General features: G+C 56.1%; 1 protein-coding gene across 6 annotated transcripts in view; it reads left to right on the plus strand.

Moving 5' to 3' along the window:
- Window positions 1–2,816: 2,816 nt before the first annotated feature.
- KCNN1 (potassium calcium-activated channel subfamily N member 1) overlaps window positions 2,817–23,969 on the plus strand; it is a 51,427-nt gene continuing 30,274 nt past the window's right edge. For 3 of the 6 annotated variants that reach the window (XR_008478775.2, XM_035284046.3, XM_078361791.1), the window contains exon 1: window positions 18,839–19,055. Coding sequence is in view for 2 of the 6 variants with exons in the window: in XM_035284046.3 (XP_035139937.3) it covers window positions 18,882–19,055 (174 nt within the window). In the remaining 4 variants the exon portion in view is untranslated. Of the gene's footprint in view, window positions 2,897–3,751; window positions 3,813–6,346; window positions 6,468–18,838; window positions 19,056–23,969 lie in introns of those variants that run through there. The other 3 variants (XM_054250611.2, XM_078361793.1, XM_078361792.1) reach the window with 2 other exon arrangements.

Raw genomic sequence — 23,969 nt, forward strand, 5'->3', positions numbered from 1 at the left:
CCCCTTCGAGCGCCTGGGGGACTGCGGGGGAGGAGAGGATGGGCGCGGGGGAGCGGGTGCTGGGGAGGGGGAGACCGTGAGGGAAGGGACGACACTGGAGAGGCGCGGGGGGAGAGAAGGGGAGGAGGAGTGGGTGCGGAAGAAGGGGCGGTGGGGGAAAACGCAGTGAGTAGGAAAGATAGGGAGGGGTGCAGGGGGAGGTGAGCCTGGGGGTGCGCGCCAGGGAGGGAGTGACCAAGGCTGAGGGGGATGGGGGGGCTTAGGGAGTCGAGAAGGGTTAGGACTAGGAAAGGGGTGCATTGGCCAGTGGGGACACCTCAGGCACCTGCAGCCTCCGGCCCAGCAGATTGGCCTGCGAGGGTGGGGTTGCTGTTCCAGAAAGTCAGGATCCTCGGGTCCGAGCTTAAGGTTTCCAGATTTAGAAAAAAAAATTAACAGAAAATACAGGGCGCCCCCTTAAACTTGACTTTCAGATAAATGAGTAATTTTTTAATTGTAAGTATGTCCCATTCCGTGTCCTCTACTTTATCCAGCAGCTCTAATCTTGGTTATTGTCGTCCCCCCATACCCCCAACTTATACACCGCCGGTCCCTATCCTTTCCGAAAGCCTCGTGGACCCTCGCGGAAGACGCCTTTGTCTCCCGCCTGCCGGGCGCCCCACAGCCGGGCACGTGGGGTGTTCCTCCCACCCTGCCATCCCCTCCCCCAGCCATCTGCTGTCCTCCTGGCCTTGAACACCAGCCTGCAGGGGATTGCGCAGAGACGCGGCGCGCACCCTGGGGGATTTTCTAAGCACTCCTGCACCGCCCCCCTCCACAACCTCCAAACCCTCTGCTACCCGCTTGCCCCTGCCAAGGCCACATTCGCCCCGCCAGTCCCAGACACTCGCACCTTCTTCTCCAGGCACCTCCAGGGCTCTGCTTTCGGGCAGCCTCCCATACTTTCTGGGCACAAAAAGCACACAGGTACGTAGTAGGTGCTCACAAAAGAAAAAAAAAAAAAAAAAACATTTGAGGGCGATTTTGCGAAGGCAAGTGCAGGGGAGGGAGTGTTGCATCTCTCGACGCGGACGGCTGCATTCTCGTCCCTTGGAGACTTATCTCCTCTCTGGGCCTTTGTCCCCTCCAATAAAGCAATTTCGTTTTTATCCTTCCCTTTGGTTTCAAAAAGTGTAAGATAACAAAACATTATGAAAAGCTCATCAAAGTGGGAAGGGTCAGCCCCCAGCGCCTCCGCACCCCCTTTCCCCACTTGTCATGTTCGGTCCTTTTACTTCTTCTCCATCTGAACAGTAGCACAGTGGCGCCTCAGGCCTGGCTTCTGCTCCACGGGCCGGGAGCTTGGTCCCTGCGGATCACTTTCCCCAGGGGCATGTTATTCCGGAAACGGGCTAAGCGGTCCCGGGTGGGGGACACGTGGGCGCCTGTTTTTAGTTTCGCAGTCCTAGGCGACGCCCGTGCAAAAGCCGGCCATGGATGTGCTGTGTGGTGTCTTGGAGGCATTTCTAGGGCGGCTAGCTGGGCAGAGGGTAGTAATGTCCCTTTATTTGATGCTGGGTAGCTCCTGGGGTGGTGCCGGGACGGGAACGGCCCTCTCCTCCCATCAGCCAGGTCCAAGTAGCATCTGGCCCCTCATTCCAGGGGCAGGGAGAGGAGAAGAGGAAAGAACAAGCTAGTTCACACCAGGGCCTGAGGGCAGTGAGAACAGTAAACCAGGGCGACATGCCCAGAGAAGGGGCGACTCTAGGGAGGAGGTGACCTTGGATAGAGCCCTGAAAGTCGACGGGTGGGGACAGGGGCTGAGGAGAGCCCGGGGAGGGCGATCCCGGCCCAAGGACCCGCAGATGCAAAGGCTCTGAGGCTGAACCGGTTCGGGGGAGATGCTGGGCGTGTCCAGAGTGTGGTGGGCGGTCCAGGGAGACCGCGGAGAGACGGGGACAAAGGGTGGGCGTTGCAGGTGCCGACGGCGCCGGCCTGTAAGGAGTCTGGGTCCTCCTTTTGGTTCAGGAAGAGCAGGGAGGCAGGGGGAGGGCAGCCATGCGGGACAGGGACGTGACCTGTCACACGGGTGAGGACTGAAGTCTGTGGCTGCGTCAGGGAGAAGGACCGTGGCGGGGACAGGGGGAGCTGCGGGACTGGGGAGGATCTTCGGACTCCACAGGGCAATTGTGGGGTCCACGGGGCGCAGGGAATTCCCCGATCATGGGCGTCCTGGTCACCTCTGCAGCCTGACTCTCCTTCACTGTGTCTGACTAAAGCATGGCTCACAGCCTTCCCCAACGGGGCGGGAAGTCCCCCCGGGAGGGTGCTGGGTGGCGCCCCTCGTCCTCCGCTCCTGCGACCCCCACCGACTCTCTGCCTCCCCAGTGCAGACCCGAAGGCCTCCTCCCCTTTGTTCTTTTTCCCTCCACACGGTCACGGTCACACTGGCGGCTCCCTCGGAGCGCGTCTCACACACAATGGTGGGGGGGCTGCGCTCCCAGTCTCCCCTCCCCTCGGCGTCCACGTCCCCCAGCCCCGCCCGCGCCACGGAATCCCGGCCTCCAGACCCTGCTCGGGAAGCTCATTACCTTTCTGGAGAGGCTCCCCGCCGGGGGTCTGGGGAAGGGGAAGGTCTATTTTTAGAATGAATGGAATAAAAGGGAAAAAAAAACCGAATGGAGGTTTGTAGAAGCCTCCCTACTTCCCAGAGGAGCCCCCCTCCCGACTCCCCCGCCCCCCAGACCAAGGCTGAAGGTGGGTGGGGGTTCAGAGATGGGGCGGGGCAGGGGGCTTGGAGGAGGAACGCGGTGGTTTGAGCTGGAGCCACGCTTTCTGTTGGAGGGGAACAGCTGAAGGAGAACGCAGGACCTATCCGGAGGCCCCACGGGCTCGGCGAGCTGAAGGGACCCCGGAGGTGGGCACTCGTCCCTACGCTAGAGGGAAATCCGCTCAGAAAGGGGCTTGGCAGGACCACGGTCCTGGGAGGGGCTTGTCCCTAGACTTCTCCCTCCCATCCCCTACTGAGCCAGACCACGGGAGCCACATTGTTCTAAGGTGGCGGAGTGACCTTCACAACTCTGCCACCCAGGCCTAGGCCAGTCAGGCTGGGGGGTCCCCAATCGGACCGGTTGCGGGGAGGGTGTCACCAGCCCAACAATGAGATAGAGAAGTTTTCTGTGGTTTGGTGTCCGGCCACCCAGGGTCCCCTTTCCTAGCTGGGACCTTCCAGTCCGGTCAGCGTCTCCCGAAGCCTCTGGGTCCCCTGATCCTCCCCAGTCGCGTGGTGGGGAGGCTTTGTCTGCCTTCCTCTCTCCCTGACTCTCTTCTTTCCTGGATCGGGCAGAGGGCCCCCCCACCAGAGTGAGGGGAGCAGCCCTGTTCCTGCTGCTGGGACATTGGGCTCTGGCCAAGGGCTTCCGCTCTCCCGGTCTCAGTTTCCCCTTCTGTAAGATGAGCACCTTGGGCCAGAGGCCGCAGAGGGTCCTCCCATCTCTTTGAGCGTCTCCTAAGATTTGGCGTCACGCCCCTGGGTGGAGCGGGGAGAGTGGGCTCGGGCGAGAGACCTGGAGGGGGATTCCCTCCCGGCTCTCCTCTCTGGAGACGTCTTGCGGGGGAGGGCCCGCTGTGGCCGCGGCAGACTGCCTCCCTCAGCCTGTGGGGTCCGCGCCCCCTCCCCGGGCGGCGGGGCGGGGCCCAGGTCGGCGGGGAGGGGTCGGCTCTGCGGCGGCGCGCGCACACCCTCCCGGCTCACACGCCCTTGCCCGGCCGTGCACTTGTCTTCGCGCTCGGGCAGGGCGCAGAACTCCGGCCGCGGCGGCCGACTCCGGCCGGTGAGTGGGCAGTGGGGGGCGCGGCGGGGAGCGTTGGGTCCCGGCGGCGGTCCCCTTCTCCTGGGTGGGCGGATCGATGAAAGCTTGCCCGACTCCGGGAATTCAAAGGGGAGCTGCGGGAGGAGCGGAGGCATCCCTTCTTCAACCCCCGCCTCCCACAGAGATCCCGGAGTCAGCTCCTGACCCCACCCCCATGCCCTGTGTTGGGGGCCTCTTGCTTCCAGGCCTGGGGATGCGCAGACGTCCCCTTCCCTCCGCGGAGTGAAGGTGGGGACGTGGGGACCCTCCAGGCCTGCACCCTCCTCAGTGGTGGGGGGAAGGAGCGCTGGCTCCCGTTGCCCCCTCCTCCCTCCCTGTCCCCTGGGTTTCTCCCTTTCTCCTTGCGAGGTGGCGGGGATTCCTTGGGCTGGCCCCACTCCGCAGTGGGAGGGAACCCTCCCACCTGTCAGCCTACTGTGCACTGGGCTCTGGGCTCCTGTTCTTTTCCCTAAGCTTCCTCCCTTCCCCCCTCCCCTCTCCCGGACAGGAGGAGGGGCTGAGGCCCAGAGAGGGTTACCACTTGTCCAAGGTCACCCAGCTGGGCTGGGGCAGAGCTGGTTTCTGGTCAGATCCACGAATGCCGGGACCCAGCTGGCGAGGTCAGCTCTGGGATCCTCTGCGCCCCCCACCCCGCCCCACCGTTTAACCCTGAGCGTGGGGTGCCAGGGCCTCAGAAATGGGGGGATTCCTTACTTTCTCCAAGTTTCTCCCCGGTCTGGAGACCCAGACAGGACTGAGCCAAGAAGCCCTGGCCTCACTCTCTTCCCGGGCTGCCAGATCTCACCCCTCCCCCTACTGCCTCCACAGGCTGCCCAAGCCCTCATCAAAGGCAAGCCCTGCGGGGAGGGGCTTCTAGACGGGGGAACCAAAGCTTCTGGAGCCGCGGAGGAGAGAATTTGTACTCCATCGCAGCAAGCCGCTCAGTGACCTTGGACAAGCTCCTGCCTTCCCAAGGCCAGGGTCAGCACCAAGGTCCCCCTGGCTGAAACAGGCAGCCCCTAAGCCATCCAAGGTGATAGTTACCCGGACCCTAGGTCCTGATAAGAGAAAGGGCATCTGGGTGTTTACCCTTCGGTGCTGTTCTGTAGTCTGGCATTGCCCCTGCCCACCATGGGTGCCCCTTTCTGCCCCCTTCCCCAGGATCGGACTTGGGTACCATGTGCGTCTATAAGCCCTCTGCAGACAGCACTATACAGATGGGAGAAGTACCCCAAGGGAGCTACAGGTCCCAGGACAGCTTCAGAGCTAGGGAGCAAGAGTTCAGCTGGTCTGCCAGGTGAGGTGGCTCACAACTGTAATCCCAACACTTTGGAAGGCAGAGGAGGGCTCGGGAGTTCCAGACCAGCCTGGGCAACACAGTGAAACCCCATCTCCATCAAAAACAAAAAAAATTAGCCAGGTGTAGTGGTACGCACTTGTAGTCCCAGCTACTTGGTGGCTAAAGGCAGGAAGATCTCTTGAGCCCCGGAAGTCAAGGCATCAGTGAGCCGTGTTCATGCCACTGCACTCCAGTCTGAGTGACAAAATGTCACCTCTCTGAATGTCACCCACCCAGATCTCCCCATGATGAGGGAATTAGGGGCAATGCGGGGCGTAAGCAGGAACAGCATTGGGAAAGACAGATAAAGCATTCAGTGGCTGGGTGTGGTGGCTCACGCCTGTAATCCCAGCACTTTGGGAGGCCAAGGTGGGTGGATCACCTGAGGTCATGAGTTTGAGACCAGCCTGGCCAACATGGAGGAACTCTGTCTCCACTAAAAATACAAAAAATTAGCCGGGCTTAGTGGTTCATGGCTGTAATCCCAGCTACTCAGGAGTCTGATGCTTGAGCTCAGAGGGGCAGAGGTTGCAGTGAGCCAAGATTGTGCCACTGCACTCCAGCCTGGGTGACAGAGCAAGACTCTGTCTTGAAAGAAAAGAAAAGCATTCAGTGTCTAGTGTCCAGAGCCCAATGAAAGGAGGAGTGGCCTTAGGGAGGGGACATGGAAGAGGTGGGCCATTGTTTCAGCAGGGGCTTGCCCAGGGCCCCATTGGAGCTATAAAGCCACTGATCTTAAGCTTCCTGCAAACTTAGGAGATGACCCAGCTCAGTGACACCAACTCAGAGCGCAGATCGGCTCAAAGACCATTGTATGTAATAGGCTGAGGCAGGTGTTCAGAGAGTTCTGGAACTCTGGCTAGGAGTTCGAATCCAGCCTGGCCAACGCGGCAAAACCCCAGATCTACTAAAAATGCAAAAAATTAGCCAGGCATGGTGGTGGGCACCTGTAATCACAGCGACCCCAGAGGCTGACGCAGGGGAATTGTTTGAACCCCAAAGGCAGAGGTTGCAGTGAGCTGAGATCATGCTACTACACTCCAGCCTGGGTGACAGAGTGAGAGTCTGTCTCAAAAAAAATAAAAAATAAAAAATACCACTGTAGTCCAGAAGCTGTCTGCACCCTACTCTTTTGGGTCCTCACCTCCACCCCACACCCCCTGTCTGATCCTTACAGGTCTCAAGGGGACAAGAAAGGCAGCAGCAGCCACTCTCTCTCCCAGCCAAGTGGTCACCAGCACGACTGAAGGGGACAGCCCCTTTGCAGTGGCTTGGCAAGGAGCCCCCTGCACCCTAGGGTGAGTGAGTTCCAGACTTGGGTCACCTTTGGGGATGGGGTGGCCCAGAAATTGGATAGAAAAGTTGGTAACCAGGCAGGCTGGGTGGCTTATGCCTGTAATCCCAGCACTTTGGGAGGCAGAGGCAGGTGGATCACTCCAGGTCAGGAGTTCAAGGCCAGCCTGGCCATTTTATATCTTTTCTAAAAATACAAAAATAACCTGAGCGTGGTGGTGAGCACCGGTAATTTTAGCTACTTGAGAGGCAGATTGATCACTTGAGGTCAGGAGTTAGAGGCCAGCCTGGCCATTTTCTATCTTTACTAAAAATACAAAAATTACCTTGTAATTCCAACTACTTGGGTGTTCTGAGGCAGGAGGATCATTGAAACCCAGAAGGCAGAGGTTGCCATAAGCCAAGATCGCATCATTGCACTCCAGCCTGGAGGACAGAGACTGTTTAAAAAAAAAAAAAGTGACTTAAGGAAAAAATGCCAGCTTTTGAAATAGTAACAAGCTGGGTGCAGGGGTGTGCACCTGTGGTCCTAGCTACTCAGGAGGCTAAGGTGGGAATATTACTTGAGTCCAAAAGTTCGAGGCTGCAGTGAGCTATGATCATGCTTGCAAATGGCCACTGCATTCCAGCCTGTGAGACAGATCAAGACCCTCATCTCTTTAATTAAAAAAAAAGAGGCCAGGTGAGGTGACTCACATTTGTAATCCCAGCACTTTGGGAGGCCGTGGTGGGCAGATCACGAGGTCAGGAGTTCGAGACCAGGCTGTCCAATGTGATGAAACCCTGTCTCTAGTTTAAAAATACAAAAATTAGCCGGGCATGGTGGCATGTGCCTGTAGTCCTGGCTACTCAGGAGGCTGAGGCAGGAGAATCACTTGAATCCGGAGAGCAGAAGTTGCAGTGAGCCAAGATTGTGCCACTGCACTCCAGCCTGGGCAACAGAGTAAGACTCCATCTCAAAATAAAAAAAAACAATAATAACAATGTGATGATGATGATGATGATGATGATGGATGCTTTCTATCGCGTCCTGGGAGTTACCTGTCCACTTCCTTTGATCACTGGAGGTGGGGAATCTATTGAGAGGGGCCGGGTGACCTGGACACAGGGCGCTGAGCCAGGTTGGAAGAGCTCTCTCCCGCCACTACTGCGCCCCGCCCCCCCCCACAGCCTCTACCTCCCGGCTCCTGGAGACAGCCCCGGGGTGGAGTAGCTCCGTGGAAGGCAGCTCCTGTGCTCCCTTCCTTGGCGAACATTTTTTTGTTTTTTTTTTTAGTTTTTATTTTTGTTTGTTTGTTTCAAGATGGAGTCTGGCTCTGTCGCCCAGGCTGAAGTGCAGTGGCATAATCTCAGCTCACTGCAACCTCCGCTCCCTACCCCCTGGATTCAAGCCATTCTCGTGCCTCGGACTCCCAAGTAGCTGGTATTACAGGCATGCGCCACCACAACCGGCTAAGTTTTGTATTTTTAGTAGAGGCGGGGCTTCACCATGTTGGCCAGACTGGTCTCAAACTCCTGACCTTGTGATCCACCTGTCTCGGCCTCCCAAAGTGCTGGGATGACAGGCCTGAGCCACCGCACCTGGCCTCCCTGGTGAACATTGACATCCAGGGTCAGCACTAAGCTGCCCAAGGCGGTATGGCGAACACAAAGGTAGCGGTCATTTGGTCAATCAACAAACAGTGAGCAAGCTAGCTACTGTCTGCCAGGCCCTGGGCTGGATGCTGGGGATGCAATAAGGACCAAGACCAGCCCAGGTCAGCCCTTGTGGAATTTCATGGAGCATCAATTGAGCAGGTTTTATGTGCTGGATACAGTGGCTCACACCTGTGATCCCAGAACTTTGGGAGGCCGAGCAGGAGGATCAGTTGAGCTCAGGAGCTTGAGACCAGTCTGGACAATATAGCAAGACCCCATCTCTAAAAATAATTTTTTAAAAAATTAACCAGGTTGGGTGGGGCATGCCTGTGGTCCCAGCAAACTCTGGAGGCTGAGATGGTGGGATCACTTGAGCCCAAGAGGTCGAGGATGCAGTGAGCTGTGATTGCACCACTGTACTGTAGTCCCGGTGACAGATTGAGATTGTCTCAGAAAGAAAGAGAGAAAGGGGGCCGGGCGCGGTGGCTCATGCCTGTAATCCCAGCACTTTGGGAGGCCAAGGCAGGCAGATCATGAGGTCAGCAGATTGAGACCATCCTGGCCAACGTGGTGACACCCCATTTCTACTAAAAATACAAAAACTAGCTCGGCGTGGTGACAGGTGCCTGTAATCCCAGCTACTCGTGAGGCTGGGGCAGGAGAATTGCTTGAACTTGGGAGGTGGAGGTTGCAGTGAGCTGAGATCACACCACTGCACTCCAGCCTGGCGAGAGATCAAGACTTATCTCAAAAAAAGAGAGAAAAGGAGGGAGGAAGGAAGGAAGGAAGAGAAAGGGAGGGTGGGAGGGAGAGAGGGAAAGGAAAGGGAGGGAGGGAAGGAAAGAAGGAAGGAAAATGAGGATGGGAGGGAGAGAGAAAAGGCAGGCAGGGGGAGGGAAAGAGTGAGGGTGGAAGGGAGAGAGAAAAAAAGAAAAGAAAGAAAAAGGAAGGAAAGTGTTACATATTAGGAGGAAAATAGAATGTGAGGATGTATTGGTGATCAGAGGCGCAGGGAAGCCGCTTGTAGGCGTCAGAGGGGCCTCTCTAGGGCAGGGATCATGAGCTGAGACCTGAAGGAAGAAGAGGAACTGGCCGGCTGAGAGCTGGGGGAACAGCATACCCAGCAGAGGGAACCACATGTGCAAAGGTCCTGAGGTTGGAAGGAGCTTGGTATGTTTGAGGAACAATGAGGAGGCTGCTGTGGCTGGAACAAAGTGAGTGAGAGAGAGGAGGAAATGAAGGCAAGGAGGTCGGCAGGCAGGGGCCAAGCTACAGGGATCTCAGGGGCTGCCATGAGGGTGTGGACTTCAGAGCAATGGGGAGCCATGGCAGGTGTGTGAGCAGGGGAGAGGCATGGCCTCATTTCGGTTTTTCAGAAGCTCTGTGGCTGCCGTGGAGAGCAGGACAGGAGTGGAGGTGGCAGAAGCCCAGAGTAGAGTTCGGGGAGATGCCTAGTGGTGTCAGCCAGGATAGAACTAGGGTAGCACCTCTGATGGAAAGAAGTGGCATATTCTGGGACTGGGCTGGGGATGGAGGGTGAAATGTGGCCAGGTTTCCATCTCATGCCAAGGAGCCACTGGGAGGGAAGGGAATACTCATTGTGCCTGGGGAAACCTGGGAAGGAATCCTGGAGAAGGTGCTCTTTGGTCTGAGTCTGGAAGGTCAAGTAGGAGTTTGCCAGCAGCTAAGGCTGGAGTCACATGGAATCTAATTGCTCAGATGCCAGGGGAACTACAGGGAGTCACTGAGCACCCAGAATCTGGGGCGACATGATCAGGTTTGTAATCAAGAAAGATCCCTGTAATTCCAGCACTTTGGGAGGCCAAGGCAAGAGGATCCCTTGAGGACAGGAGCTCAAGAACAGCCTGGGCGACATAGCAAGACCCCATCTCTACAAAAAGTAAAACAAAATTAGCTGGGTGTGGCGGCACATGCCTGTAGTCCCAGCTACCCAGGAGGCTGATGTGGAAGGATCGCTTGAAGACAGGCAATCGAGGCTGCAGTGAGCTATGACTGCACCACTGCACTCCAGCCTGCTGGGAAACAGAGGGAGACGCTGTCTCTCTTCTTTTTTTTTTGAGACAGGGTCTCGCTCTGTCACCCAGGCTCGAGTGCAGTGATGCAGTCTTAGCTCATTGCAACCTCTGCCTCCCGGACTCAAGTGATCCTCGCGCCTTAGCCTCCTAAGTAGCTCAGGACTATAGGTGCCTGCCGCCCGGCTAATTTTTATGTATTTATATTTTTTAATTTTATTTATTTATTTATTTTTTAAGACAGGGTTTCACCATGTTGGTCAGGCTGGTCTTGAACTCCCAACCTCAGGTGATCCGCCCGCCTTGGCCTCCAAAGTGCTTGGATTACAGGCATGAGCCACTACACCCAGCCCATTTATTTATTTTTGAGACGGAGTCTCGCTCTGTCTGCCAGGCTGGAGTGCAGTGGCACGATCTCGGCTCACTGCAATCTCTGCCTCCCAGGTTCAAGCAGTTGTCCTGTCTCAGCCTCCCCAGTAGCTGGGATTACAGGCGCGTGCCACCACATCTGGCTAATTTTTTTGTATTTTTAGTAGAGACAGGGTTTCACCATGTCAGTCAGGCTGGTCTCGATCTCCTGACCTCAAGTGATTCACCTGCCTCAGCCTCCCAAAGTGGTGGGATTATAGGCATGAGCCATGGCGCCCAGCCATATTTTTTAAATTTATTTTTTATTTTCGTAGAGAGGGGGTTTCAGCGTGTTGCCCAGGCTGGTCTTGAACCCCTGAGCTCAGGCAGTCTGCCCACCTTGGCCTCCTAAAGTGCTAGGATTACAGGCATGAGCCACAGGACCCTATCTCAAAAATAAAAAAAGATTCCCTCTAGGTGGGGGGCCTGGGGGAGTTTAGACCCGAGTGAGAGAGGCCAAGAGGTGCTTTTGAAATAGTCCAGGTCGGCTGGGTGTGGTGGCTCACGCCTGTAATCCAAGCACTTGGGAGGCCAAGGCAGGCGTATCACCTGAGGTCAGGAGTTCAAGACCATCCTGACCAACATGGCGAAACCCCGTCTTAAAAGAAATAGTCTAGGTCATGGTCAGACCAGCAGCAGCTGGAAGGATCCATGGAGTGCTTGCTGTGTGCTTATGACATTTGATGGAGATTATCTCCTGAGCCTCATGCCAGTGGCCTCCAGTGAGGCCCTGACATTGCCCTGCAGAGGAAACAGAGGCTCAGAGGTACCAGTCTTTTGTCCACAACCACCGCCTTTATTCCTGTGGCTGCTACTACAAATAACCATGGACTGGATGGCTTACAACCACAGAAAGTTGGCTGGGTGCGGTGGCTCACACCTGTAATTCCAGCACTTTGGAAGGCCGAGGTGGGTGGATCACCTGAGGTCAGGAGTTCTAGACCAGCCTAGCCAACATGGTGAAACCCTATCTCTACTAAAATTACAGAAAATTAACCAGCTGTGGTGGCGGACGCCTGTAATCCCAACTACTCAGGAGACTGAGGCAGGAGAATCGCTTAGCCTTGAAGGCAGAGGTTGTAGTGAGTCGCGATCTCTCCACTGCACTTCAGCCTAGGAGACAGTGCAAGACATTGTCTCAAAACAAACAAACAAGCACAGAAAGTTGTGCTCTCACAGTTCTGGAGGCCAGAAGTCCAAAGTCAGGGTGTCGGGGGTGTCACCTTCCCTCCGGAGCCTCTCAGGGAGGACCCTTCCCTGCCTCCTCCAGCCTCTGGTGGCTCCTGGTTCTTTGGCTGTGTCACCCCCATCACCGCCTCTGTTTTCACATGACCTTCTCCCTGTGTGTCCGTCTGTATCCTCACGTGGCCTTCTTATTAAAAAAAAAAAAAAACAACAGGCTGGGCACGGTAGCTCACATCTATAATCCCAGTGCTTTGGGAGGCTGAGGCGGGTGGATCACCTGAGGTCAGGATTTCGAGACCAGCCTGGCCAACATGGAGAAACCCGCCTCTACTAAAAATACAAAATTAGTTAGGCGTGATGGCACATGCCTGTAATCCCAGCTACTCGGGAGACTGAAGCAGGAGAATCGCTTGAACCTGGGAGGCAGAGGTTGCAGTGAGCCAAGATCTCACCATTGCACTCCAACCTGGACAACAAGAGCAAAACTCCATTTCAAAAAAAAACAGATCCGAGCCGGCCCTAATCCACAATCAACCCCTCTTCATCAGGTGGGCAAGGTCGGCAGACCTCTTGAGGCTAGGAGTTCGAGATCAGCCTGACCCACGTGGTAAAACCCCGTCTCTACTAAAAATATAAAAATTAGCTGGCCATGGTGGTATACATCTGTACTCTCAGTTATTTTGGAGGCTGAGGCTTGAGAATTGTTTGAACCCAGGAGGTGGAGGTTGCAGTGAGCTGAGATCGTACCACTACACTTCAGCTTGGGCAAAAAAGTGAGATTCTCACTCAAAAAAAACCAGTTATTAGATCAGAGCCAGCCCTAATCCACTATAATGCCTTCTTTATTTTATTTATTATTTATTATTATTATTATTAGAGATGGAGTCTTGCTCTGTTACCCAGGCTGGAGTGCAGTGGTGCAATCTCGGCTCACTGCAACCTCCACCTGCCAGGTTCAAGCCATTCTCCTGCCTCAGCCTCCCACGTAGCTGGGACTACAGGCATGCGTCACCATGCCTGGCTAAGTTTGTTGAATTTTTAGTAGAAATGGAGTTTCACCATGCTGGCCAGGCTGGTCTTGAACTCCTGACCTCAAGTGATCCGCCCACCTTGGCCTCCCAAAGTGCTGGGATTGCAGACGTGAGCTACCGTGCCCGGCCCCCTCTTCATTTCACTACATCTGTAAAAACCTTATTTCCAGGCATGGCACAGTGGCTCACGCCTGTAATCCCAGCACTTTGGGAGGCCAAGGTGGGAGTCTCACTTGAGCCCAGGAATTCAAGAGCAGCCTGGACAACACAATGAGACCTTGTCTCTACATTTAAAAATAAAAAGATAAACAGGAGGATTGCTTGAGCCTGAAAGACAGAGACTGCAGTAAGAGCGATCGTGCCACTGCACTCCAGAGAGGGAGACCCAGCTTCGCAAACAAAACAAAACCCAACGTTTTTTGCTTTTTTTTTTTGAGACAGAATTTCACTCTCGTTGCCCAGGCTACAGTGCAATGGCAGGATCTCGGCTCACTGCAACCTCTGCCTCCTGGGTTCAAGCAATTCTCCTGCCTCAGCCCCTCCAGAAGCTGGGATTACAGGCGAGTGTCACCATGCTTGGCTAATTTTGATATTTTAAGTAGAAACAGGGTTTCACCATATTGGCTAGGCTGGTCTGGAACTCCTGACCTCAGGTGATCCACCCGCCTTGGCCTCCCATAGTGCTGGGATTACAGGCGTGAGCCACCACGCCCGGCCAGAAAACCCCTATTTTCTTTTTTTTTTTGAGACGGAGTTTCACTGTTGTTACTCAGACTGGAGTGCAATGGCACAATCTCGGCTCACCGCAACCTCCACCTTCTGGGTTCAAGTAATTCTCCTGCCTCAGCTTCCTGAGTAGCTGGGACTACAGGTACGTGCCACCATGTCCAGCTAATTTTTGTATTTTTAGTAGAGACGGGGTTTCACCTTGTTGACTAGAATGGTCTTGATCTCTTGACCTCGTGATCCACCTGCCTCGGCCTCCCAGAGTGCTGGGATTATAGGCGTGAGCCACAGCGCCCAGCCGAAACCCCTATTTTCAAAAAAGGTCACATGCCGAGGTTCTGGGGAGGACTCAAATTTTGGGGGGACACCATTCAAACCAGTCCACCTGAGTAGCAAGACATTGGGCTTTGTACTGAAACTTTTGCTCCCCCAGGGGGCTGCCACCGTGGGGAGAGAGGGGTGCCCTGGAGCAAGTTTATGGGATCAGTGAACCCACTGGATGTGGGGGTGGTAGAGGGAGGAGGGTGGAGGCCTCCAGTTTGAGTGTGAGGAGGGAGGAGGAGCTCATGTCTGAATGGACAGGACGGGGTAGTCCCAGGGTGGGGCCCTGGTGGGCATGACTGGGGCTCCCTGACAGCCTTGGATGCTTTTTGGGGACTCCTTGCTTACAATGGAGCTGCTACCCTGCCTGCCTGTCACCCCCAGGCTCCGACCTCCTCCTCCAGCACTGAGAGCACAGCAGGCAGCACATGGGGAGGACGGGAGGATCAGGCCCGGTCCCTCTCCTCCCATCCCAGCCGCTTTTTCCTCCATGGTTGGTCTGCAGGACTCTTGTGTATTTATCATCTCAAAGTCTCGCCTTCTGGCCTGAAACTGGGAGTTTGGGAGACCTTGTGTGTCTTTTTTTTTCGAGACGGAATCTTACTCTGTCGCCCAGGCTAGAGTGCAATGGCCCGATCTCCACTCACTGCAACCTCCATCTCCCAGGTTCAAGGGACTCTCCTGCCTCAGCCTTCTGAGTAGCTGGGATTAGAAGCACACACTACCATACCTGGCTAATTTTTTTGGTAGAGATGGGATTTCATCATGTTGGTCAGGCTGGTCTTGAACTCCTGACATTGTGATCCTCCGCCTTAGCCTCCCAGAGTGCTGGGATGACAGGCGTGAGCCACCATGCCTGGCCAACTTTGTGTGTCTTTATCACTGCAGTGTCCCTGCCTTAGAGTAAGTCCTGCAAACAGGAAGTGCTCAGCAGATACTGATGGAAGGAATCCCAGGTCCCTGAGTCCCCAGAGCCCAGGAACAAGCCTTCTATGACACCTGCCCCAGCTCCCACCCTGGCCTTCCCACTCCCCTTCCTGTCCCTGCAGTTCCCAGAAGCTCGAGGGAGCCAACACTGCAGATCTCTTTGGAATGTTCTCTCTTATTCTTCCTTTTTGAGACAGAGTCTCGCTCTGTCACCCAGGCTGGAGTGCAGTGGCGTAATCTCAGTTCACTGCAACCCCATCTCCTGGGTTCCAGTGATTCTCCTGCCTCAGCCTCCCAAGTAGCTGGGATTACAGGCACCCACCACCATGCCTGGCTAATTAAAAAAATTTTTTTTTGAGATGGAGTTTTGCTCTTGTTGTCCCGGCTGGAGTTCAATGGCACGATCTTGGCTCACTGCAACCTCCGCCTCCCAGGTTCAAGCAATTCTCCTTAGTAGCTGGGATTACAGGCATATGCCACCACACCTAACTAATTTTGTATTTTTAGTAGACCAACTCCATGTTGGTCAGGCTGCTCTCGAACTCCCGACCTCAGGTGATCCACCTGCCTCGGCCTCCCACAATGCTGGAATTATAGGTATAAGCCACCACGCCCAGCAATTTTTTGTATTTTTAGTAGAGACAGGGTTTCACCATGTTGGCCAGGATGGTCTCAAACTCCTGACCTGAGATGATCTGCCCTCTTTGGCCCCCGAAGTGCTGGGGTTACAGGCGTGAGCCGCCACACCCAGCTCACATGGTTTCTCTTCTAAGAGGCCCACCCAACCACCCTAACTCAAGTCTCCCCATCCTCATTCTTCTTTCTTTCAACTTTATTGGATCTCGTCCTGATCCTTTTTTTTCTTTTTTTCTTTTTTGAGGTAGTATGTGGCTCTGTTGCCCAGGCTGGTGTGCAGAGGCATGATCACAGCTCACTGTAGCCTCGACTTCCTGGGCTCAAGCGATCCTCCCGCCTCAGGACCCCCAAGTAGCTGGGACTATAGGCACATGCACATGCCTGGATAATTTTTAAAAATTTTTGTAGAGACAGGGTCTCACTATGCTGCCTAGGCTGGACAGTACTTTTGTGTATCTAAAATCCTCGGTTTTATTCCCTTTTTGGAGAGGTTTGTCCCCCTCCTCTAGAAAGCCAGCTTCAAGAGGGGCAGGGTTTGTATCTCTCCAGGGCACTGCCTTCCCCAGCACCAGGCTCAGAGAAGGGGCTATGTGGATATATGAATGAATGAGTGAATGAATGAATGAATGAATTGGTGAATAAATAAATGGGTGAATGAGTGAATATCTTACTCACCCTTGCCATCCTGACACTCACTGGGGCCCAAGTTCCAGCCTTCATCCAGGCAGCCAGGTCTGGGTCCAGAATTTCAGTGGATGCACACGTTGAGGGGTGCTGGGGATGGAGGTACAGGGAGATGCCCCTGTGGCCAGGCCACTCCCTGCTCAGGCTGCTACCTTTGTGTCCCACAGCTCCTGCAAACGTCTCCCAGTTCTTCACCCAGACCCTCACCCACAGCCCTCAAATCCCCTGTGGAGGGGCTTGCTGTCCAGCCGCCTCCACCACGCCTGCTGTCTGCAGAGGACACAGCCTGTGCGCAAGGCAGTTTCTCAGGGCATGAGTCCCGGGGGCGTCTTGGCTGGCTGACAAGCTCATTTGCAGGCTTCTTGGGTCTCTTCCAGCCAACCATGGGCTGCTGAGAGGCTCTGCCTGGAACGGAGACCCAGACAGCCCCCACCAGAAGCCCCACCTCCATCCAACCTTGACTCCCATTCATGCTGCTGACCTTGTCTCTGAGGGGTGGGATTCCAGCAGGTGGCAGGACTGACTCAGGTGGGAGGCAAGGCCGTTGATCACCAGCTTGACTGTCCATGTTCCACTTCTTGATGGGGGCAGTCCCTAAGCCCTCAGGGTAAGTGGATGCCAAGGAAAACAAGTAGTGGTCTTTTCAGAGGGAGAAGATGGGTACAGGGGCTTCCGGGCCTGGGCAGGGATGGTCCGAGGCAGTGGAGTGCTGTGGCTGATGCTTTTGTTAATTTCTGGACAGTTACGTGTTAGACTTGAATTCAGAAACCGTTTGTCTGGACCCGGTGGCTCACACCTCTAACCCCAGCATTTTGGGAGGCCGAGGCAGGTGGATTTGAGGCTAGGAGATCGAGACCAGCCTGGCCAACATGGTGAAACCCCATCTCTACTAAAATTACAAAAATTAGCCGGGCCTGGTGCTGCACGCCTGTAATCCCAGCTACGTCGGAAGGCAGAGGCACGAGAATTGCTTGAACCCAGGAGGTGGAGGTTGCAATGTGCAGAGATCATGCCACTGCACTCCAGCCTGTCTGACAGAACAAGATTCTGTCTCAAAAAAAAAAAAAAAAGCGTCTGATGGTGCCGCCTGTGCAAGCAGACCAGGGTCAGCCCGTGGGCATGGTATGCTTCTCTTGGCCCAGGGACCCGTGTAGCAACTAGATTGAGCTGTCAGAGGCCGGAAGCCTTGAATGTGGTACAGAGATGTGTACCACGAGGGAGCTGTGGCTGGCTCCAGTGCTGTGCTGTAGAAAGGGCTCCTGGGGGTCCAGGCAGGGGAACACCAAGTGCACAGGCCTGGAGGTGGGAACTGTGGTGAGGGGGGACTGAGGAGGCTTGGCTAGAGGTCAGGGTGCTGGTGAGTCAGCAGAGAGATGCAGGAGAGGTGGCTGCTTCTTGAGCATGGCTGCAAACCTGCCCCTTCCGGGTCTCCCACAACCCCTTCCTTCCTTGCTCTGAAGTGACTCTCAAAGCTGCTTGCATCTGGTCAGGTCGCTCTAATAGCCCCTATTACCTGTTACTGGTCCCATCTGTCCCCACCTGGTACCTCTGTGGATATGACCCGGACCACCCAGGTCTCTATTTCCTGATTGTCACAGCCCTGGACATTGTCACCACAGCCGGGGCCGTGCACAGCACAGTCTGGGATGAGGAACAGGCTCTCCAGGGGAGGGAACAAAGGTCCCGTCTGCAATTCTGAGCCATCACTTGGCCCCAGTGTGACTCACCGCCACCCCCAGCCCATGCAGGGATCCCTCATTCATGCACTCCTTCCTCCCTTCATTCATTCGATCCAACAGTTTTCAGAGCTCTGCAGAGGAAACTTACTTAGACCAGCCTCCCTCAGGAATAAACACTCAGATGTTCCTGACCTGGGCCAAAGCTCTGAGCTAGGAAGAAAACAGATGGAGGGTGTGGGAGAGAGACGGGGTGGGATCTGCTGCCTCCAGGAAGCCCCCAGGCCTGGAGGGGGTGGACAGAGCTGAACACAGTCACCCCAAGCCTGTTGGGAACAGGGTGAGGCAGAGGCAGAGGCAGCGAGACTGTCTGAAAGAGGAGGAAGAAAGAGCTCCCTACCCACTGGTCCCCAAGGCTCCCAGAAGCCGCCATTAACTTTGAATGAATGAGTCGGCCAAGTTCAACCTGGGTGCTAGAAGAAGGAGCACCGTTTCGGGGACTCCCAGCCCTGGTGATCCCAACTCCCCGGGACTCCGGCTTCCTGCCATTCTGGGCATGGGTGTGGGGGGTTAGGACTGGGTGTCTCTCCTCCCCAGAGAAAGTGGCCTCTAACCGGGTGCCCTGGCAGGTACCCAGTCCACCCCTGGAAGCCCCTACACCTGGCTCCCAGGCACCCCTCCACTTGCAAACACCTAACCCCTGCAAGGCTCCCCTACTCAGAGCTAGACCCCGGAGGAGGTCGTTTGAGGGGCAGGGGTTGAGCAAAGTTGTCTTTCAGTTGACGCTTACGGGGAGGACAGTCCCCAGGCCAGCAAAGGTTGACGGGCGGCTGAAGTTTGGGACCTAATTTTGGGGAGGGGGTAGTTAGGAGGTCCGGAGGGCTGCTGGGGGCGGGGATTGGAGCTTCACCAAGGTCCCCTCCGTCGCACCGGGCAAGAGGGGGAGTTCGAGGACCAGCCGCCTGCTGGGGGGTTGCAGGGGGCGCCGGGGAATATGGGATCTTTAAATATGGGCGGGGCTTGCGGGGTCGTCGAAGGCGGTGCCAACCCGTGCTCGGCCAATCGGCGGCGGCTCCCGCGTCGCACCGCCCCGTTCTCTCCCGGCCCGGGCGGGCGCTCGCCCCCCGCCGGGCCCGTGGACTGGGCGGCGGGGGATGCGCCTGCTGCCGCCGCCCCCGGCCCCGACGCCCCCGGGCCCCGCTCCCGCTCGCTGCTGCCCGCCCCGTCCGCGGCCCCGGCTCCGGCTCCGGCCCCCGCCCGGGGGTCCGCGGCTGCGCGGGACCCTCTCCCCTCCAGCCTCGTCCGCCCGCCGGGGCCGAGCTTCGCAGGTACTGGGTGGGATGGGTGGGGGTGCGGGAGGATCCAGGGTCTACAGCTCGGGGCGTCCAAGGAAGGAGGGACATCCCGGAGGGAGACGCCGTTTGGGGCAGGGGCCAAAAGGGAGGGTCTCCGTGCGGTCCGGAGCCTAGGGAACATGGGAAAGGTGGGGGGAATGAATGCATGTACACTGCCCGAGTGAGTGAAGATCCACGCACCCCCAACCTGGGAGGGGGAGGGTGCTGGGTTCACTTTGGGGGAGGGCAGAACAGTGAGTCTCCAAACTCCATAGATAGGGTTGGAGGTCGGGAGCTCTGAGGGATGGATGACCGCAGTGACTTGGGGATGGGAGAGAGGTGACCCACCACTGGCTCCTGGATCCAGGGGTTAGGGCACTCAGGGAGGGGACAGGGAGCCGGGTCTTCCAGCTCTCCCCGGACAGAAGTCCCGGACCCAGCTCCGGGCACTGCCCCTGCTGTTCGGGAGGGCTGGCCAGCAGATGGGAGTTCCCGAGGCTGGGGTCTGAGCGGAGAGGCTGATGAAGATGCATCAGAATGCAGGGCCCCGAGGGAGGCAGCCTCCGGGAGGGCAGGCTAATTGCACCCTGCTGGCTGCTGGCAGGCTCCTGGCGGGTGGTGATGGGGGGATCGGGCGGGCAGCCAGCACCTTGCTGCACTGGCTCTGGACGGCCCATGGGACGGGAGGGCAGGCAGTGCCTGTCTGCCCTGCAGAGCTAGGGCCCCAGGAGTACTGAGGGAGGGGAGGGGGAGGGGGTGGGAAGGTGGGATCCTCGGAGACCTTCCCCAACCTCAGCAGAGACACCTGGCCTCTGACTGTGCCCGCTGGGGACCCACAACAGGCCCACATGTCCCAGAAGTTTCTGCTGTGTGCTGATCTGGCTGTGGTACCTGGAAGCCCCTGGGTGTGCATTTGCAGGGCAGGGGCGGTGTGCCTTGGGGATTGAGGGGCAGGGAGCACCTTCTCCTGGTCCAGTTGTGAAGAACAGAAATCAGTAGCACTGAGCTCGCAGCCTACAAAGCATTTGCCAAGATCTCACTCTGTTCTGGACACCAACCTTCACGGTGCGGGAGCACCACGGGGAGCTTTTATAAAGCAGGTGGCCAAGGAGGGGACAGTAGCTTTCTCTCTGGCAGGGGGTGCCTGAGGGCCCCTCTTCAGTGGCTGCGTCAACCAGCCTGTCATTTGTAAAAATGTTCGCTGGACGGCTCTGGGATCCTGGCTGGTTTCTGTCTCTTCTCGTATCCTGTTGGGAATCTAAGAGGAGCCATCAGCCCTGCTCCCTGCCACCCTTATCCTCTCCTCAAGAGCTCTCTTTGGTCCCCCCCTCCAGTGACACCAGATTCCCCCAGAAGTCTGTGTCTCCAGGGAGGGTATAGAAGGGGGTTCTCTGCTCATCCCCTCACCCCAGGCTTCAGGGAAGGGAGGGTAACAAAAGTAAGGCAGTGTCAAAGACCTTTCAGCCCAAAGACGCCCGGTCAGATGCTTGTTGTTTGTTAGAGACAGGATGTGGCTATGTTATGTTGTCCACGCTGGTCTCCAGCTCCTGGGCTCAATCCATCTCCTGCCTTGGCCTCCTGAGTAGCTGGAACTCCAGGTGCATTCCTGGCTAATAGGGTGGTATTCCTCACTTGGCAAACCCAGGGCTGTCACTCAGAAAAACATACCCTTTCATGGACATCTAAACCTTGGCTGAGAGTTTGCAGGGGCTCCTGGGTCTCTGGGAATCCCTGAGGGTCCCAGGGATGCCAGTGTCAGGCCCAGATTGCAGTGGGAGAGGAGATATGTACCCAGGAACGGGGAAGGACCAGGTACACATCGGTTCTCTGCTCCAAGCTGGTGGCTTCTCGAGGGCAGGACTAGGCTGGTTCCCTCCCAGAAAGCAGACCCTGCGACCTGCCACACCTAGATGGCACTAATTTAGTCCCTGCCTTTCCTGGCTGGGTGACCTTGGCCAAAAGGTGCTGAACGTCTCTGAGCTCTCTCTCCCATCTGTAAAATGGGAACAGGAATGCCGCCTTGCTCACTGGTGGTGACAGGGATTACATGTGATCATTCCGATCTTGGGCTCAAAACACAGGAAGAGCCCCGTCCGCCAGATCACGTGGTGGGTGCCAGGAAAGCCCTCCACCCTCTTGGAAGCCACTTGCCATTTCTCTCCTCCTCCCCACCCCCTCCCTGCCCAGGGCACCTTAGGACGCGGCTGCCAGGCGAGGAGGAACATGGCAGACACACGGCTGAATTTGGCCCATGCGTCGGGTGGCTGAGTCACATCCCCAAATTGCATCTTCATTGGTGCGTTTCAGAAGGTCGTTTGCAGAGGCCCTTGGAGGCCCACACCCCCTCTGGGTTCTGTCTGCCAGGCCACCCACTTCTCCTCCCCATGTCCCCCGTCCGGGGCAGGGAACTTTTGCACCCTCAGGGAAATGGTGGAAGGGGTGCCTGAGTTTTCCTGGGCCCCCTGGATGAGGACAGGATCTGAGATCCTTGGGTACACCCTAGTACAAGCTCCCAGCCCCACCTGGCAGCCAGCGGACGTTCAGGTGCTGGGCAGAGGCTTGAGACTCAGAGCAGAAGGCCCACCTAAGTATTTGAGAGGTTAGAGGAAAAATCAGGGCCAAGGTCAGCCTCATAAACTTGTCAAATGCTGGGCCCACAGGAGGCCAGACCTTATAGACTTGAAGTGCTGGGCTTGCAGAAGTTCAGGCCTGATAAACTGTGAAGTACCAGGCTACAGGAGGCAAGGCCTTATAAACTGGGAAGTGCTGGGCCTGTGGGAGGTCAGGCCTTATAAGCTGCGAAACACCTGGTCACAGGAAACCACAGCCTGATTGATGTGCCAGGTGAGGGTGGGGAGGGGCGGGACAAGTTGTGAGACTCGTGAGATCACCTGGCCATTCAAGGAATGATTCTTTTTTTTGGAGACAGGGTCTCACTCTGTCACCCAGGCTGGACTACAGTGGTGCAATCTTGGCTCCCTGCATCCTCTGCCTCCTGGGTTCAAGTGATTCTTGTGTCTCAGCCTCCCACGCCCAGCTAATTTTTATATTTTTTGGAAGACAAAGGGTTTTGATTTATTTATTTTTTTTTTTTGAGACAGAGTCTCACTTTTGTTGCCCAGGCTGGAGTACAATGGCACAATCTTGGCTCACTGCAACCTCCGCCTCCCGGGCTCAAGCGATTCTGCTGTCTCAGCCTCCTGAGTAGCTGGGATTACAGACGCCCACCAGCACACCTGGCTAATTTTTGTATTTTTAGTAGAGACGGGGTTTCACCATGTTGGCCAGGCTGGTCTTGAACTCCTGACCTCAGGTGATCCACCCACCTCGGCCTCCCAAAGTACTGGGATTACAGGCGTGAGCCACCGCGCCCAGCCCTGAAGGAATGATTCTTGCACTCCTGTGTGCTGGCACTAATATCTAGAGACACATAGTGAGGGGACAGACACAGTGTGGGGAGTGCCGGGCAAAGACACAGGTGGTCTTGCAATGTGTGCAGTGGCCAAGGTCACCCTTGTCACCCGTGTCCCAACCAGCAGTGTGGCTCATCTTTTTTTTTTTAATTTTTTTTGAGACGGAGCCTCTCTCTGTCACCGAGGCTGGAGTGGAGTGGCATGATCTCAGCTCACTGCAGACTCTGCCCCCAGGTTCAACTGAGTCTCCTGCCTCAGCCCCCCGAGTAGCTGGGATTACAGACACCCACCACCACACCTGGCTAATTTTCGGAGTTTTAGTAGAGGCAGGGTTTCGCCATGTTGGTCAGGCTGGTCTCGAACTCCTGACCTCAAGTGATCCACCCACCTTGGCCTCCCAAAGTGCTGGGATGGCAGGCCTGTGCCACCACGCCCAGACAGGGTGGCTCACTTGCTGTGTCCTGGAATGACGGTCTCTTAGCCTGTAACCCCCACTGGGGGAGGGAAATGTCCTGCCTGTGCACACAGCTGCCCCTCAACCCTTCTTCCTGGCCTGGCACGTGGGGAACCCCCAGCTCACGCTGTTGTGACCGTTTCAAAGGAGCCAGCACTTGGTCCTCCACCCACCCCTGCCCAGCTTGTCGGGAAAGTCCCACAAAGGAGACTCGTCCAGAATGTTCCTTGCAAGGAGATGGCGTCGCTTCAGGCGGGTCCTTTCACAACACCGTGCAGTTTCCCCACCTGCAAAACTGGCCAAATCTCAGGACCCACTTCTTGGCTGTGTTAGGAGGATTCATAACACTACGTAAAGAATGGAACCTAGGGCTGGGCGCGGTGGCTCATGCCTGTAATCCCAACACTTTGAGAGGCCGAGGAGGGAGGATCACTGGAGCCCAGGAGTTCAAGACCAGCCTGGACAATGTAGCAAGACCTCATCTCTGCTAAAAATAAAAATAAATCCGTTTGTGCTTGATAGCTCGCGCCTGTGATCCCAGCACTTTGGGAGACTGAGGCGGGTGGATCACAGGGTCAGGAGATTGAGACCATCTTGGGTAACATGGTGAAACCCCATCTCTACTAAAAATACAAAAAAATCAGCCAGGCGTAGTGGAGTGCACCTGTAATCCCAGCTACTCAGGAGGCTGAGGCAGGAGAATCACTTGAACCCGGGAGGCGGAGGTTGCAGTGAGCTGAGATTGTGCCATTGCACTCCAGCCTGGGCGACGAGAGTGAGACTCCACCTCAAAAAATATATATAATGATAATAAATAGATAAATCGTCTATGGCCACACCACCCTGAATGCACCCAGTCTCATCTGATCTCTGAAAAACAAATCGTTAGCTGGGGTGGTGGCACAAATCTGCAGTCATGGCTGCTTGGGAGGCTGAAGTGGGAAGATCACTTGAGCCCAGGAGTCCGAGGCTGCAGTGAGTGAGGATCATCACCTCAGTGCACGCGAGGGTCTGAGATACTGCGCTGGGCAGGGCAGGTGA

The sequence above is a fragment of the Callithrix jacchus genome, chromosome 22 (genome assembly GCF_049354715.1).
Source record: "Callithrix jacchus isolate 240 chromosome 22, calJac240_pri, whole genome shotgun sequence".
In the NCBI taxonomy this organism is placed as follows: Eukaryota; Metazoa; Chordata; class Mammalia; order Primates; family Cebidae; genus Callithrix; species Callithrix jacchus.